At 48.0% G+C, this 16,115-nt stretch overlaps 1 protein-coding gene across 2 annotated transcripts in view; it reads left to right on the forward strand.

Moving 5' to 3' along the window:
• The window catches only part of hmcn2 (hemicentin 2), a 103,290-nt gene that overhangs the window by 31,732 nt on the left and 55,443 nt on the right, over nucleotides 1-16,115 (forward strand). For both annotated transcript variants that reach the window (XM_037536256.1, XM_037536257.1), the window contains exons 25-31: nucleotides 2,316-2,513; nucleotides 2,613-2,740; nucleotides 13,294-13,441; nucleotides 13,686-13,812; nucleotides 14,625-14,782; nucleotides 15,499-15,777; nucleotides 15,865-16,007. In XM_037536256.1, the coding sequence (XP_037392153.1) occupies nucleotides 2,316-2,513; nucleotides 2,613-2,740; nucleotides 13,294-13,441; nucleotides 13,686-13,812; nucleotides 14,625-14,782; nucleotides 15,499-15,777; nucleotides 15,865-16,007 (1,181 nt within the window). The remainder of the gene's footprint in view (nucleotides 1-2,315; nucleotides 2,514-2,612; nucleotides 2,741-13,293; nucleotides 13,442-13,685; nucleotides 13,813-14,624; nucleotides 14,783-15,498; nucleotides 15,778-15,864; nucleotides 16,008-16,115) is intronic.

Consider the following 16,115-nt stretch of genomic DNA (forward strand, 5'->3'; position numbering starts at 1 on the left):
AGTGCAGCTGCAGATGTAGACCCTTGCCCCAGAAGCATAGTCCTCTAGATCAACAGTACAGTCCTCTCTCATAGCAGTAGTTCTAACTCTGAGCTTCAGTAAAACTCTCCTCCTCTTTAACTCTGAGCTTCAGTAAAACTCTCCTCCTCTTTAACTCTGAGCTTCAGTAAAACTCTCCGCCTCTTTAACTCTGAGCTTCAGTAAAACTCTCCTCCTCTTTAACTCTGAGCTTCAGTAAAACTCTCCTCCTCTTTAACTCTGAGCTTCAGTAAAACTCTCCTCCTCTTTAACTCTGAGCTTCAGTAAAACTCTCCTCCTCTTTAACTCTGAGCTTCAGTAAAACTCTCCGTCTCTTTAACTCTGAGCTTCAGTAAAACTCTCCTCCTCTTTAACTCTGAGCTTCAGTAAAACTCTCCGTCTCTTTAACTCTGAGCTTCAGTAAAACTCTCCTCCTCTTTAACTCTGAGCTTCAGTAAAACTCTCCTCCTCTTTAACTCTGAGCTTCAGTAAAACTCTATGCCTCTTTAAGTCTGATTGATCTACGCAGGTTGTATCTGGACCTTTTGTCGTCTTCAGTGTCAACTGAGAGAAATGCAACATGGCGAGCATGTAGCATGGACCAAACTTCACAGATTATCCAGGGTTTCTGGTTGGGATATTTTCTGCTGTGCTTTGTAGGAACAGTGCTTTCAGTGCAGCTGCAGATGTAGACCCTTGCCCCAGAAGCATAGTCCTCTAGATCAACAGTACAGTCCTCTCTCATAGCAGTAGTTCTGAACACATCCCAGTTTGTACTGTCAAAGTTCTGAGCACTAGATCAGTTTCTTCATTCCACATAGTTTTACTCATTGGAAGTGCTTGATTGAGCGGTTGCTTGTATGGTGGGTAGAGGAACATAGAGATGTGGTCGGACCGTCTGAAGTGTGGCCGAGAGACAGCCCTATAGGCCCCCCTCACGTTGCTGTAGACTTGGTCAAGTGTATTACTGCCCCTTGTCGGAAAGCTTACTTGCTGATGATACTTGGAGAGGACAGTCTTCAGGTTGCAGTGGTTGAAGTCGCCGGCTGGGTGTGTGGTCTCGTGTTCACTGATGGCGTCATGCAGTAGCCCTAGCGCCGTGGTCGAGTTTGCATGTGGCAGGATGTAAACAGCCAGAATAAACACAGAGCTGAACTCTCTTGGCAGATAAAAGGCTCTGCACTTCACCATCAGCAGCTCCAAGTCAGCTGAACAATGTTTTTCAACGGATTTTTACATCAGAAAACCACCTGTTGCTCACGTAGATGCAGACACCGCCGCCTTTGTTCTTCCCCGACGCTGCCGTGTGGTCCCCGCGGTGGACGGAGTGCGTTTCCAGCTGGATCGCCGAGTCTGGCGTGCTGTCTGAGAGCCAGGTCTCTGTGAGGATAAGAGCACAGCACTCTCTGATCTCACGCTGGGTTGTTATTCTGGTCCTCAGCTCATCCAGCTCGTTTTTGAGGGAGCGAACATTAGCTAGCAGCAGGCTAGGTAGCGGTGGCCGTGTAGCCCTAGCCTTTAGCCTAGCATGTAGCCCACCTCTCTTGACCCGCTTCTGCTTTGGCCGCTCTGTTCGTCGGCTGCGCCGCTCACCCGAGGCCGGTGCTGCTGGCCTTGCCGGCTGGTGCCGGTGGAGTGCGAGCGTAAGAGAAAGTTGAAGTCCGAGAGGCTAACGGTAAGTTCATGATGAACTTTACCGATCTCCAGGAGTGCCTCTCTACTGTAACTGACTGTACCGTAGATGTTCTGTACACTTAAAATAAACACTACAGTTGAAATAAATAATAAATGCCGTTGGTTGCAGGAGGAACACAACAATGTCTGCCATGGTGGGCGCCATCTTGTCTTTATTTTCCTATTTATGTTTTTTTGTTTTTCTTTATGTGAAGCTCATCGAATTTGTCTTTGTGAATGAAATGTGCTGTATAAACACACTTGCCTCTGGAGCTGGTAGGGGTAGATGTGGAGTGCGTGGGAGGTACTGCTGGAATTCGGGTTTAGAGCTTAAACAGGCAATAAATCATTAAAGGCTTCGTCTCTGCTCTCACACAGTCAATAAATAGTCCAAGAGGCTGCTGGGAAATGGCTCTTGCCATTTTTAACCACAGTCTGTTTGAACATTTGAAACATAAATCATGTTTTTTCGTAAATCAGTTTTCTGTTTATTACACACTGTATTGCAGTTATAGTGATTTTTTTTACCAGCTGTCTAATCATATCTGATCTATTTCAGTAAGCTTATCTTTCTTTCAAACAGATTCTGTTTGTTTTTATTTATAAACGCTCTTCTCCTGTAGGCTCTCCTCCTCCCAGTGTGCGCTGGTTCAAAAATGGCCTAGAGGTAAATATGGACCAATCAGAGCATGGCGTGTCTCAGTTTCAGAACGGCTCTCTGCTGATTGGTTCAGCATCTGCCAGCCAAAGCGGAGACTACCGGTGTGTAGCCGTGAATGAGGCGGGCTCTGCGGAAAGGAAAACTCGGCTAAAAGTAAACGGTGAGATTCCGACTTCCAAACGTTTATCGCTCTTTGTTGATGTACGAAAAGTTTTCATTGCGGCTTCCTGATCCTGGTGTTTGACCCTCGTCTTTGCAGTTCCTCCAGTGATTTTGGGAGACAAGATCACTAACCTGACAGTGACCCTCAAACACCCTCTGACCCTCAGCTGTGATGCCCATGGTGTCCCCCTCCCCTCCATCACATGGACTAAAGATGGCAGACCTGTAGGTTTAGCATGACTAAACTGATTTTCTATGTTATTAATATAAAAAATGAAACATTCAGACAATTTTTCTTAAATTCTGAATTAAAAGTGTTTCATAAGTGTGTGTCTGTGTGTGTGACTATGAGTGTGTGTGTGAGTTTGAGTGTGAATGTGTTTGTGTGTGTGTGTGTGAGAGAGTGTGTGTGATTGTGTGACAGAGTGTGTGTGTGTGTGTGTGTGTGTGTGTGTGTGTGTGTGAGAGTGTGTGTGAGAGAGTGTGTGAGTGCGTGTGAGTGTGTGAGAGAGTGTGACAGAGTGTGTGTGTGTACGTGTGTGTGAGAGAGAGTGTGAGAGTGTGTGTGTGAGTGTGTGTGTGGGAGTGTGAGTGTGTGAGTGAGAGAGTGTGAGTGTGTGAGTGAGACAGTGTGTGTGTGTATGTGTTTGTGTGTGTGAGTGTGTAAGTGAGAGTGTGTGTGTGTGTTTGTGTGTGAGTGAGAGTGTGTGTGTGTGAGTGTGACAGAGTGTGTGTCTGTGTGTGTGAGAGTGTGTAAGAGTGAGTGTGTGAGTGAGAGTGTGTGTGTGTGTGTGTGTGACAGAATGTGTGTGTGTATGTGTGAGAGAGTGTGTGAGAGTGTGTGCGTGTATGAGTGAGAGACTGTGAGTGTGTGAGTGAGAGAGTGTGTGTGTGTGTGTGTGTGAGAGAGTGTGTGTGTATGTGTGAGAGTGTGTGTGTGAGAGTGTGAGTGTGTGAGTGAGAGTGTGTGTGTGTGGGTTTGCCTGGTTTTGTTGGTTTTAGATGGGTTTGCCTGGTTGTGGTGGTTTTGGATGGGTTTGCCTGGTTGTGGTGGTTTTGGATGGGTTTGCCTGGTTGTGTTGGTTTTGGATGGGTTTGCCTGGTTGTCTTGGTTTTGGATGGGTTTGCCTGGTTGTGGTGGTTTAGATGGGTTTGCCTGGTTGTGTTGGTTTGGATGGATTTGCCTGGCTGTGTTGGTTTGGATGGGTTTGCCTGGCTGTATTGGTTGGGATGGGTTTGGCTGATTGTGGTTGTTTAAATGGGTTTACCTGATTGTGTTGGTTTTGGATGGGTTTGTCTGGTTGTGTTGGTTTGGATGGGTTTACCTGGTTGTGGTGGTTTAGATGGGTTTGCCTGGCTGTGTTGGTTGGAATATGTTTGCCTGGTTGTGTTAGTTTGGATGGGTTTGCCTGGCTGTGTTGGTTTGGGTGGGTTTGCCTGGTTGTGTTGGTTTAGATGGGGTTGCCTAGTCATGCTGGTTTGGATGGGTCTGCCTGGTTGTGTTGGTTTGGATGGGGTTGCTTAGTCATGCTGGTTTGGATGGGTCTGCCTGGTTGTGTTGGTTTGGATGGGTCTGCCTGGTTGTGTTGGTTTGGATGGGTTTGCCTTGTTGTGTTTTTGGGATGGGTTTGCCTAGTCATGCTGGTTTGGTTGGGGTTGCCTAGTCATGCTGGTTTAGATGGGTTTGTCTGGCTGTGTTCGTTTTGAATGGGTTTGCCTAGTCATGCTGGTTTGGATGGGTTTGCCTGGTTGTGTTGTTTTGGATGGGTTTGCCTAGTCATGCTGGCTTGGATGGGTTTGCCTGGTTGTGTTGGTTTTGGATGGGTTTGCCTGGTTGTGTTGGTTTTGGATGGGTTTGCCTGGTTGTCTTGGTTTTGGATTGATTTGCCTGGTTGTGGTGGTTTAGATGGGTTTGCCTGGTTGTGTTGGTTTGGATGGGTTTGCCTTGTTGTGTTGGTTTGGATGGGTTTGCCTGGTTGTGGTTTTGGATGGGTTTGCCTGGCTGTGTTCGTTTTGGATGGGTTTGCCTGGTTGTGGTAGTTTTGGATGGGTTTGCCTGGTTGTGGTGGTTTTGGATGGGTTTGCCTGGTTGTGGTGGTTTAGATGGGTTTGCCTGGTTGTGTTGGTTTGAATGGGTTTGCCTGGTTGTGGTAGTTTTGGATGGGTTTGCCTGGTTGTGGTGGTTTTGGATGGGTTTGCGTGGTTGTGGTGGTTTTGGATGGGTTTGCCTGGCTGTGTTCGTTTTGGATGGGTTTGCCTGGTTGTCTTGGTTTTGGATGGGTTTGCCTGGTTGTGGTGGTTTAGATGGGTTTGCCTGGTTGTGTTGGTTTGGATGGATTTGCCTGGCTGTGTTGGTTTGGATGGGTTTGCCTGGCTGTATTGGTTGGGATGGGTTTGGCTGACTGTGGTTGTATAAATGGGTTTACCTGATTGTGTTGGTTTTGGATGGGTTTGTCTGGTTGTGTTGGTTTGGATGGGTTTGCTTGGCTGTGTTGGTTGGAATATGTTTGCCTGGTTGTGTTAGTTTGGATGGGTTTGCCTGGCTGTGTTGGTTTGGGTGGGTTTGCCTGGTTGTGTTGGTTTAGATGGGGTTGCCTAGTCATGCTGGTTTGGATGGGTCTGCCTGGTTGTGTTGGTTTGGATGGGTTTGCCTTGTTGTGTTTTTGGGATGGGTTTGCCTAGTCATGCTGGTTTGGTTGGGGTTGCCTAGTCATGCTGGTTTAGATGGGTTTGTCTGGCTGTGTTCGTTTTGAATGGGTTTGCCTAGTCATGCTGGTTTGGATGGGTTTGCCTGGTTGTGTTGTTTTGGATGGGTTTGCCTAGTCATGCTGGCTTGGATGGGTTTGCCTGGTTGTGTTGGTTTTGGATGGGTTTGCCTGGTTGTGTTGGTTTTGGATGGGTTTGCCTGGTTGTCTTGGTTTTGGATGGATTTGCCTGGTTGTGGTGGTTTAGATGGGTTTGCCTGGTTGTGTTGGTTTGGATGGGTTTGCCTTGTTATGTTGGTTTGGATGGGTTTGCCTGGTTGTGGTTTTGGATGGGTTTGCCTGGCTGTGTTCGTTTTGGATGGGTTTGCCTGGTTGTGGTAGTTTTGGATGGGTTTGCCTGGTTGTGGTGGTTTTGGATGGGTTTGCCTGGTTGTGGTGGTTTAGATGGGTTTGCCTGGTTGTGTTGGTTTGAATGGGTTTGCCTGGTTGTGGTAGTTTTGGATGGGTTTGCCTGGTTGTGGTGGTTTTGGATGGGTTTGCGTGGTTGTGGTGGTTTTGGATGGGTTTGCCTGGCTGTGTTCGTTTTAGATGGGTTTGCCTGGTTGTCTTGGTTTTGGATGGGTTTGCCTGGTTGTGGTGGTTTAGATGGGTTTGCCTGGTTGTGTTGGTTTGGATGGATTTGCCTGGCTGTGTTGGTTTGGATGGGTTTGCCTGGCTGTATTGGTTGGGATGGGTTTGGCTGACTGTGGTTGTATAAATGGGTTTACCTGATTGTGTTGGTTTTGGATGGGTTTGTCTGGTTGTGTTGGTTTGGATGGGTTTGCTTGGCTGTGTTGGTTGGAATATGTTTGCCTGGTTGTGTTAGTTTGGATGGGTTTGCCTGGCTGTGTTGGTTTGGGTGGGTTTGCCTGGTTGTGTTGGTTTAGATGGGGTTGCCTAGTCATGCTGGTTTGGATGGGTCTGCCTGGTTGTGTTGGTTTGGATGGGGTTGCTTAGTCATGCTGGTTTGGATGGGTCTGCCTGGTTGTGTTGGTTTGGATGGGTCTGCCTGGTTGTGTTGGTTTGGATGGGTTTGCCTTGTTGTGTTTTTGGGATGGGTTTGCCTAGTCATGCTGGTTTGGTTGGGGTTGCCTAGTCATGCTGGTTTAGATGGGTTTGCCTGGTTGTGTTCGTTTTGAATGGGTTTGCCTAGTCATGCTGGTTTGGATGGGTTTGCCTGGTTGTGTTGTTTTGGATGGGTTTGCCTAGTCATGCTGGCTTGGATGGGTTTGCCTGGTTGTGTTGGTTTTGGATGGGTTTGCCTGGTTGTCTTGGTTTTGGATGGATTTGCCTGGTTGTGGTGGTTTAGATGGGTTTGCCTGGTTGTGTTGGTTTGGATGGGTTTGCCTTGTTGTGTTGGTTTGGATGGGTTTGCCTGGTTGTGGTTTTGGATGGGTTTGCCTGGCTGTGTTCGTTTTGGATGGGTTTGCCTGGTTGTGGTAGTTTTGGATGGGTTTGCCTGGTTGTGGTGGTTTTGGATGGGTTTGCCTGGTTGTGGTGGTTTAGATGGGTTTGCCTGGTTGTGTTGGTTTGAATGGGTTTGCCTGGTTGTGGTAGTTTTGGATGGGTTTGCGTGGTTGTGGTGGTTTTGGATGGGTTTGCGTGGTTGTGGTGGTTTTGGATGGGTTTGCCTGGCTGTGTTCGTTTTGGATGGGTTTGCCTGGTTGTGGTTTTGGATGGGTTTGCCTGGCTGTGTTCGTTTTGGATGGGTTTGCCTGGTTGTGGTAGTTTTGGATGGGTTTGCCTGGTTGTGGTGGTTTTGGATGGGTTTGCCTGGTTGTGGTGGTTTAGATGGGTTTGCCTTGTTGTGTTGGTTTGGATGGGTTTGCCTGGTTGTGGTAGTTTTGGATGGGTTTGCCTGGTTGTGGTGGTTTTGGATGGGTTTGCGTGGTTGTGGTGGTTTTGGATGGGTTTGCCTGGCTGTGTTCGTTTTGGATGGGTTTGCCTGGTTGTGGTGGTTTAGATGGGTTTGCCTTGTTGTGTTGGTTTGGATGGGTTTGCCTGGTTGTGGTAGTTTTGGATGGGTTTGCCTGGTTGTGGTAGTTTTGGATGGGTTTGCGTGGTTGTGGTGGTTTTGGATGGGTTTGCCTGGCTGTGTTCGTTTTGGATGGGTTTGCCTGGATGTGTTCGTTTTGGATGGGTTTGCCTGGTTGTGGTGGTTTTGGATGGGTTTGCCTGGTTGTGGTGGTTTAGGTGGGTTTGCCTGGTTGTGGTGGTTTTGGATGGGTTTGCCTGGTTGTGGTGGTTTTGGATGGGTTTGCCTGGTTGTGGTGGTTTAGATGGGTTTGCCTGGTTGTGGTGGTTTTGGATGGGTTTGCCTTGTTGTGTTGGTTTTGGATGGGTTTGCCTGGTTGTGGTGGTTTTGGATGGGTTTGCCTGGTTGTATTGGTCTTAGATGGGTTTGCCTGGTTTTGTTGGTTTTAGATGGGTTTGCCTGGTTGTGGTGGTTTTGGATGGGTTTGCCTGGTTGTGGTGGTTTTGGATGGGTTTGCCTGGTTGTGTTGGTTTTGGATGGGTTTGACTGGTTGTGGTGGTTTTGGATGGGTTTGACTGGTTGTGGTGGTTTTGGATGGACTTAACTGCTTGTGGTGGTTTTGGATGGGTTTGCCTGGTTGTGTTGGTTTTGATGGCTTTGTGTGGTTATGGTGGTTTAGATGGGTTTGCCTGGTAGTGTTGGTTTTGGATGGATTTGCCTGGCTGTGTTGGTTTGGATGAGTTTGCCTGGCTGTATTGGTTGGGATGGGTTTGGCTGATTGTGGTTGTTTAAATGGGTTTACCTGATTGTGTTGGTTTTGGATGGGTTTGTCTGGTTGTGTTGGTTTGGATGGGTTTACCTGGTTGTGGTGGTTTAGATGGGGTTGCCTGGCTGTGTTGGTTGGAATATGTTTGCCTGGTTATGTTAGTTTGGATGGGTTTGCCTGACTGTGTTGGTTTGGGTGGGTTTGCCTGGTTGTGTTGGTTTAGATGAGGTTGCTTAGTCATGCTGGTTTGGATGGGTCTGCCTGGTTGTGTTGGTTTGGATGGGTCTGCCTGGTTGTGTTGGTTTGGATGGGTTTGCCTTGTTTAGTTTTTGGGATGGGTTTGCCTAGTCATGCTGGTTTGGTTGGGTTTGCCTAGTCATGCTGGTTTAGATGGGTTTGCCTGGTTGTGTTGTTTTAAATGGGTTTGCCTAGTCATGCTGGTTTGGTTGGGGTTGCCTAGTCATGCTGGTTTGGATGGGTTTGCCTGGTTGTGTTGTTTTGGATGGGTTTGCCTAGTCATGCTGGCTTGGATGGGTTTGCCTGGTTGTGTTGGTTTTGGATGGGTTTGCCTGGTTGTGTTGGTTTTGGATGGGTTTGCCTGGTTGTGTTGGTTTTGGATGGGTTTGCCTGGTTGTCTTGGTTTTGGATGGCTTTGCCTGGTTGTGGTGGTTTAGATGGGTTTGCCTGGTTGTGTTGGTTTGGATGGATTTGCCTGGCTGTGTTGGTTTGGATGGGTTTGCCTGGCTGTATTGGTTGGGATGGGTTTGGCTGATTGTGGTTGTTTAAATGGGTTTACCTGATTGTGTTGGTTTTGGATGGGTTTGTCTGGTTGTGTTGGTTTGGATGGGTTTACCTGGTTGTGGTGGTTTAGATGGGTTTGCCTGGCTGTGTTGGTTGGAATATGTTTGCCTGGTTGTGTTAGTTTGGATGGGTTTGCCTGGCTGTGTTGGTTTGGGTGGGTTTGCCTGGTTGTGTTGGTTTAGATGGGGTTGCCTAGTCATGCTGGTTTAGATGGGGTTGCCTAGTCATGCTGGTTTGGATGGGTCTGCCTGGTTGTGTTGGTTTGGATGGGGTTGCTTAGTCATGCTGGTTTGGATGGGTCTGCCTGGTTGTGTTGGTTTGGATGGGTCTGCCTGGTTGTGTTGGTGTGGATGGGTTTGCCTTGTTGTGTTTTTGGGATGGGTTTGCCTAGTCATGCTGGTTTGGTTGGGGTTGCCTAGTCATGCTGGTTTAGATGGGTTTGCCTGGTTGTGTTCGTTTTGAATGGGTTTGCCTAGTCATGCTGGTTTGGATGGGTTTGCCTGGTTGTGTTGTTTTGGATGGGTTTGCCTAGTCATGCTGGCTTGGATGGGTTTGCCTGGTTGTGTTGGTTTTGGATGGGTTTGCCTGGTTGTGTTGTTTTGGATGGGTTTGCCTGGTTGTCTTGGTTTTGGATGGATTTGCCTGGTTGTGGTGGTTTAGATGGGTTTGCCTGGTTGTGTTGGTTTGGATGGGTTTGCCTTGTTGTGTTGGTTTGGATGGGTTTGCCTGGTTGTGGTTTTGGATGGGTTTGCCTGGCTGTGTTCGTTTTGGATGGGTTTGCCTGGTTGTTGTAGTTTTGGATGGGTTTGCCTGGTTGTGGTGGTTTTGGATGGGTTTGCCTGGTTGTGGTGGTTTAGATGGGTTTGCCTGGTTGTGTTGGTTTGAATGGGTTTGCCTGGTTGTGTTGGTTTGAATGGGTTTGCCTGGTTGTGGTAGTTTTGGATGGGTTTGCCTGGTTGTGGTGGTTTTGGATGGGTTTGCGTGGTTGTGGTGGTTTTGGATGGGTTTGCCTGGCTGTGTTCGTTTTGGATGGGTTTGCCTGGTTGTCTTGGTTTTGGATGGGTTTGCCTGGTTGTGGTGGTTTAGATGGGTTTGCCTGGTTGTGTTGGTTTGGATGGATTTGCCTGGCTGTGTTGGTTTGGATGGGTTTGCCTGGCTGTATTGGTTGGGATGGGTTTGGCTGATTGTGGTTGTTTAAATGGGTTTACCTGATTGTGTTGGTTTTGGATGGGTTTGTCTGGTTGTGTTGGTTTGGATGGGTTTACCTGGTTGTGGTGGTTTAGATGGGTTTGCCTGGCTGTGTTGGTTGGAATATGTTTGCCTGGTTGTGTTAGTTTGGATGGGTTTGCCTGGCTGTGTTGGTTTGGGTGGGTTTGCCTGGTTGTGTTGGTTTAGATGGGGTTGCCTAGTCATGCTGGTTTAGATGGGGTTGCCTAGTCATGCTGGTTTGGATGGGTCTGCCTGGTTGTGTTGGTTTGGATGGGGTTGCTTAGTCATGCTGGTTTGGATGGGTCTGCCTGGTTGTGTTGGTGTGGATGGGTTTGCCTTGTTGTGTTTTTGGGATGGGTTTGCCTAGTCATGCTGGTTTGGTTGGGGTTGCCTAGTCATGCTGGTTTAGATGGGTTTGCCTGGTTGTGTTCGTTTTGAATGGGTTTGCCTAGTCATGCTGGTTTGGATGGGTTTGCCTGGTTGTGTTGTTTTGGATGGGTTTGCCTAGTCATGCTGGCTTGGATGGGTTTGCCTGGTTGTGTTGGTTTTGGATGGGTTTGCCTGGTTGTGTTGTTTTGGATGGGTTTGCCTGGTTGTCTTGGTTTTGGATGGATTTGCCTGGTTGTGGTGGTTTAGATGGGTTTGCCTGGTTGTGTTGGTTTGGATGGGTTTGCCTTGTTGTGTTGGTTTGGATGGGTTTGCCTTGTTGTGTTGGTTTGGATGGGTTTGCCTGGTTGTGGTTTTGGATGGGTTTGCCTGGCTGTGTTCGTTTTGGATGGGTTTGCCTGGTTGTGGTAGTTTTGGATGGGTTTGCCTGGTTGTGGTGGTTTTGGATGGGTTTGCCTGGTTGTGGTGGTTTAGATGGGTTTGCCTGGTTGTGTTGGTTTGAATGGGTTTGCCTGGTTGTGGTAGTTTTGGATGGGTTTGCCTGGTTGTGGTGGTTTTGGATGGGTTTGCGTGGTTGTGGTGGTTTTGGATGGGTTTGCCTGGCTGTGTTCGTTTTGGATGGGTTTGCCTGGTTGTCTTGGTTTTGGATGGGTTTGCCTGGTTGTGGTGGTTTAGATGGGTTTGCCTGGTAGTGTTGGTTTTGGATGGATTTGCCTGGCTGTGTTGGTTTGGATGAGTTTGCCTGGCTGTATTGGTTGGGATGGGTTTGGCTGATTGTGGTTGTTTAAATGGGTTTACCTGATTGTGTTGGTTTTGGATGGGTTTGTCTGGTTGTGTTGGTTTGGATGGGTTTACCTGGTTGTGGTGGTTTAGATGGGTTTGCCTGGCTGTGTTGGTTGGAATATGTTTGCCTGGTTGTGTTAGTTTGGATGGGTTTGCCTGGCTGTGTTGGTTTGGGTGGGTTTGCCTGGTTGTGTTGGTTTAGATGGGGTTGCCTAGTCATGCTGGTTTAGATGGGGTTGCCTAGTCATGCTGGTTTGGATGGGTCTGCCTGGTTGTGTTGGTTTGGATGGGGTTGCTTAGTCATGCTGGTTTGGATGGGTCTGCCTGGTTGTGTTGGTTTGGATGGGTCTGCCTGGTTGTCTTGGTGTGGATGGGTTTGCCTTGTTGTGTTTTTGGGATGGGTTTGCCTAGTCATGCTGGTTTGGTTGGGGTTGCCTAGTCATGCTGGTTTAGATGGGTTTGCCTGGTTGTGTTCGTTTTGAATGGGTTTGCCTAGTCATGCTGGTTTGGATGGGTTTGCCTGGTTGTGTTGTTTTGGATGGGTTTGCCTAGTCATGCTGGCTTGGATGGGTTTGCCTGGTTGTGTTGGTTTTGGATGGGTTTGCCTGGTTGTGTTGTTTTGGATGGGTTTGCCTGGTTGTCTTGGTTTTGGATGGATTTGCCTGGTTGTGGTGGTTTAGATGGGTTTGCCTGGTTGTGTTGGTTTGGATGGGTTTGCCTTGTTGTGTTGGTTTGGATGGGTTTGCCTGGTTGTGGTTTTGGATGGGTTTGCCTGGCTGTGTTCGTTTTGGATGGGTTTGCCTGGTTGTGGTAGTTTTGGATGGGTTTGCCTGGTTGTGGTGGTTTTGGATGGGTTTGCCTGGTTGTGGTGGTTTAGATGGGTTTGCCTGGTTGTGTTGGTTTGAATGGGTTTGCCTGGTTGTGGTAGTTTTGGATGGGTTTGCGTGGTTGTGGTGGTTTTGGATGGGTTTGCGTGGTTGTGGTGGTTTTGGATGGGTTTGCCTGGCTGTGTTCGTTTTGGATGGGTTTGCCTGGTTGTGGTTTTGGATGGGTTTGCCTGGCTGTGTTCGTTTTGGATGGGTTTGCCTGGTTGTGGTAGTTTTGGATGGGTTTGCCTGGTTGTGGTGGTTTTGGATGGGTTTGCCTGGTTGTGGTGGTTTAGATGGGTTTGCCTTGTTGTGTTGGTTTGGATGGGTTTGCCTGGTTGTGGTAGTTTTGGATGGGTTTGCCTGGTTGTGGTGGTTTTGGATGGGTTTGCGTGGTTGTGGTGGTTTTAGATGGGTTTGCCTGGCTGTGTTCGTTTTCGATGGGTTTGCCTGGTTGTGGTGGTTTAGATGGGTTTGCCTTGTTGTGTTGGTTTGGATGGGTTTGCCTGGTTGTGGTAGTTTTGGATGGGTTTGCCTGGTTGTGGTGGTTTTGGATGGGTTTGCGTGGTTGTGGTGGTTTTGGATGGGTTTGCCTGGCTGTGTTCGTTTTGGATGGGTTTGCCTTGTGTTGGTTTTGGATGGGTTTGCCTGGTTGTGGTGGTTTAGGTGGGTTTGCCTGGTTGTGGTGGTTTTGGATGGGTTTGCCTGGTTGTGGTGGTTTTGGATGGGTTTGCCTGGTTGTGGTGGTTTTGGATGGGTTTGCCTGGTTGTGGTGGTTTAGATGGGTTTGCCTGGTTGTGGTGGTTTTGGATGGGTTTGCCTTGTTGTGTTGGTTTTGGATGGGTTTGCCTGGTTGTGGTGGTTTAGATGGGTTTGCCTGGTTGTGGTGGTTTAGATGGGTTTGCCTTGTTGTGTTGAGTTGGATGGGTTTGCCTGGGTGTGGTGGTTTAGATGGGTTTGCCTTGTTGTGTTGAGTTGGATGGGTTTGCCTGGTTGTGGTGGTTTAGATGGGTTTGCCTAGTTGTGTTGAGTTGGATGGGTTTGCCTGGTTGTGTTGTAACTCATGCTGGTACAAAAGTCATGTTACTTTGGAAAGTGCAGTTGAAAATGAAGGTGTATGTAATAAACTTGCTCCTCAGTGCAAACACACACACACACACACACACACACACACACACACACACACACAGAGACATACTGACCAGAGCTAATGCCGTCAGTACTGATTTATCCTGTATTTGCTATAGGTCCATGAATTTTCTGGAGTGTTTCTGCACAATGGGAACCGACTGCTGAAGATCTCCCGAATTCAGAATGAGCATTCTGGCCTTTTCTCCTGTTCTGCCCACAGCACTGCCGGACAGGCCAGCAGGGTCTTCTACGTGGGGGTGCAGGGTAAAGAGGAGAAGTCTCACTTTTTAACAGATTTTTAATCACCTGGCTGTGTTCTAAATTTCTGTTTGTACAGATTTTTTGCAATAATTAACTCATTTTAAGCGTTTGTGGCTTGAGTTTAGTTTCCATCATTATTTTAGTTTTTTTTTTTGTTCCTATAATTGCTCACATATCTTAATTGTACTCTTCTGTCTGTGTGTGTGTGTGTGTGTGTGTGTGTGTGTGTGTGTGTGTGTGTGTGTAGCTCCACCAGTAATTTCAGGTGTGTCTGGAGTGCAGGAGCTGAGTGTGTTACTGGGTCAGCAGGTGGAGATGGAGTGTCGTGTTACAGGCCATCCGGTACCAACAGTTGAGTGGAGTCTCAATGGAGAGTGAGTTCTAACCTCTCTCTCTCTCTCTCTCTGTCTCTCTCTCTCTCTGTCTCTCTCTCTCTCTCTGTCTCTCTCTCTGTCTCTCTCTCTCTCTCTCTCTCTGTCTCTCTCTCTCTCTGTCTCTCTCTCTCTCTGTCTCTCTCTCTCTCTCTCTCTCTCTCTCTCTCTGTCTCTCTGTCTCGCGCTCTGTCTCGCGCTCTCTCTCTCTCTCTCTCTCTCTCTCTGTCTCTCTCTGTCTCTCTCTCTCTCTCTGTCTCTCTGTCTCGCGCTCTCTCTCTCTCTCTCTCTCTCTCTCTCTGTCTCTCTCTCTCTCTCTCTCTCTGTCTCTCTCTGTCTCTCTCTCTCTCTCTCTCTCTCTCTCTCTCTCTCTCTCTCTCTCTCTCTCTCTCTCTCTCTCTCTCTCTCTCTCTGTCTCTCTCTCTGTCTCTGTCTCGCTCTCTCTCTGTCTCGCTCTCTCTCTCGCTCTCTCTCTCGCTCTCTCTCTCTCTCGCTCTCTGTCTCTCTCTCTCTTTTTCTCTTTTGCTCTCTCTCTCTCTTTCTCTCTCTGTCTCTCTCTCTCTCTGTGTCTCGCTCTCTGTCTCTCTGTCTCTCTCTTTCTCACACATACACACACACACTCATGCAGTAGTGCTGCGTTTACTTGTTGGTGTTGACATTGAGAACCTCATAGCATGAGGTTATAAATAATAAATAATGATTTAAATCTCTCTCTCTCTCTCTCTCTCTATATATATATATATATATATATATATATATATATGTATATGTGTATATATATATATATATATATATATACACACCTTTCTCTTCAGGGTTTTGTCCCGTAACGGAGACACTCTTGTGGAGTTCGCTGATCAGGGGCAGGTGTTGAAGCTGAAGTCGGTGAGGTTGAGGGATCAGGGTGTGTTTGAGTGCTCAGCCAGAAACAGCGCAGGAACACACTCACGGCAATTCAGGCTGACTGTCCAGGGTAACTCTCTGACCTCTGCTTCATCATTACACATGAAACACAAATACCTTTTTAGTAAAGCCACCTGTTTGAAAGATAGTAGCTGTAAAGCGCCGTGATTTCGGAGCACTGCTGGAGACAGGAATGGGAAATGAGTCTATGCTGTGTTCACTACCAGCATAATGAGCTCCGTTTATTTCTACTGTAAAACGCGGCTTTCACTGGGAGATGTTTTTCTCTTCTAACTCTGCGTTTTAAACATCTCAGACGCTGCCGACTCGAACTCCACCGCCCCTCTGATCACCTTCCTGTGTTAATGTAGATGATGGAGTATTACAGAGATGGAGGTGAATAATGAGGAGGCGGAGCTGAACGGGTGTCTGTTTATTAGGAGGAGGAGCGTTAGCACACTCGGATAAACTGGGGAATTTGATATCTTGTCAGGTCTTAACAAAAAAAAGACAGGAAATTTCTGTAATACGGCTCCTGATCAGAGGGCAACTTGAGTTGGTACCTGACTCAGCACTTGGGACAAAAGAGGACTCAAGGAAATGAAATACCTCAGGGAGCTTGACCGACTCTGGACTGAGCGACAGGAGCAGAACCGGCACTGGGCTTTGGCGTTGGACCTAGGATCCAAACAGACTTTTGGTCATTGTGGCCATAAAGGAGTCAAGAACAGGAGTTTCTAAAAGATGCTGTTTATTTTCTCCTGTCCTTCTTTGTCTTTCCTCCAGTACCACCCACCATCCGCAGGTCCAGTGACAGCTCTGAGGTAACTGCAGTTTTGGGATCCTCCACTGTTCTCCTGTGTGAAGCAGAAGGGAATCCTAATCCCAGCATCACCTGGCTGAAGGACGGCAGGCCCATCATGTCCAGCCCACAGCTCACCTACTCGCAGGGCAGACGCACATTGCGAGTGGGGGCGACGCGCAGTGAGGATGCAGGAACGTACACCTGCAGGGCCTCTAGTCCTGCAGGGACGGCGCTCGCTCACTACACACTCAGCATTCTGGGTAAGATCTGTGTGAGAGCTTCATTTTGAAAGGTCCAATACCAGGAAGAGCAGCTTGGGTAGAAAACCTTCGGTGTCGTCTGCTCAGTTCCTCCACAGATCGAAGGCGCCTCAACGTCTCTGAGTTTTGAAAGCGGTGAGCACAAAGTGCGAATTAATGAGACGTTAACTTTATCCTGCCTGGCCAAAGGATTTCCAGAACCTGCCATTCAGTGGTTTAAAGATGGACAGGTGAGCTTTTCATGTATGCTACAGGTGTGTGTGTATGAGAGAGAGAGTGACAGAGAGAGGGAGAGAGAGAGAGAGAGAGAGAGAGACAGAGTGAGCGAGAGAGAGAGA

Source organism: Pygocentrus nattereri, chromosome 29 (assembly GCF_015220715.1).
Source record: "Pygocentrus nattereri isolate fPygNat1 chromosome 29, fPygNat1.pri, whole genome shotgun sequence".
Taxonomy (NCBI): domain Eukaryota; kingdom Metazoa; phylum Chordata; class Actinopteri; order Characiformes; family Serrasalmidae; genus Pygocentrus; species Pygocentrus nattereri.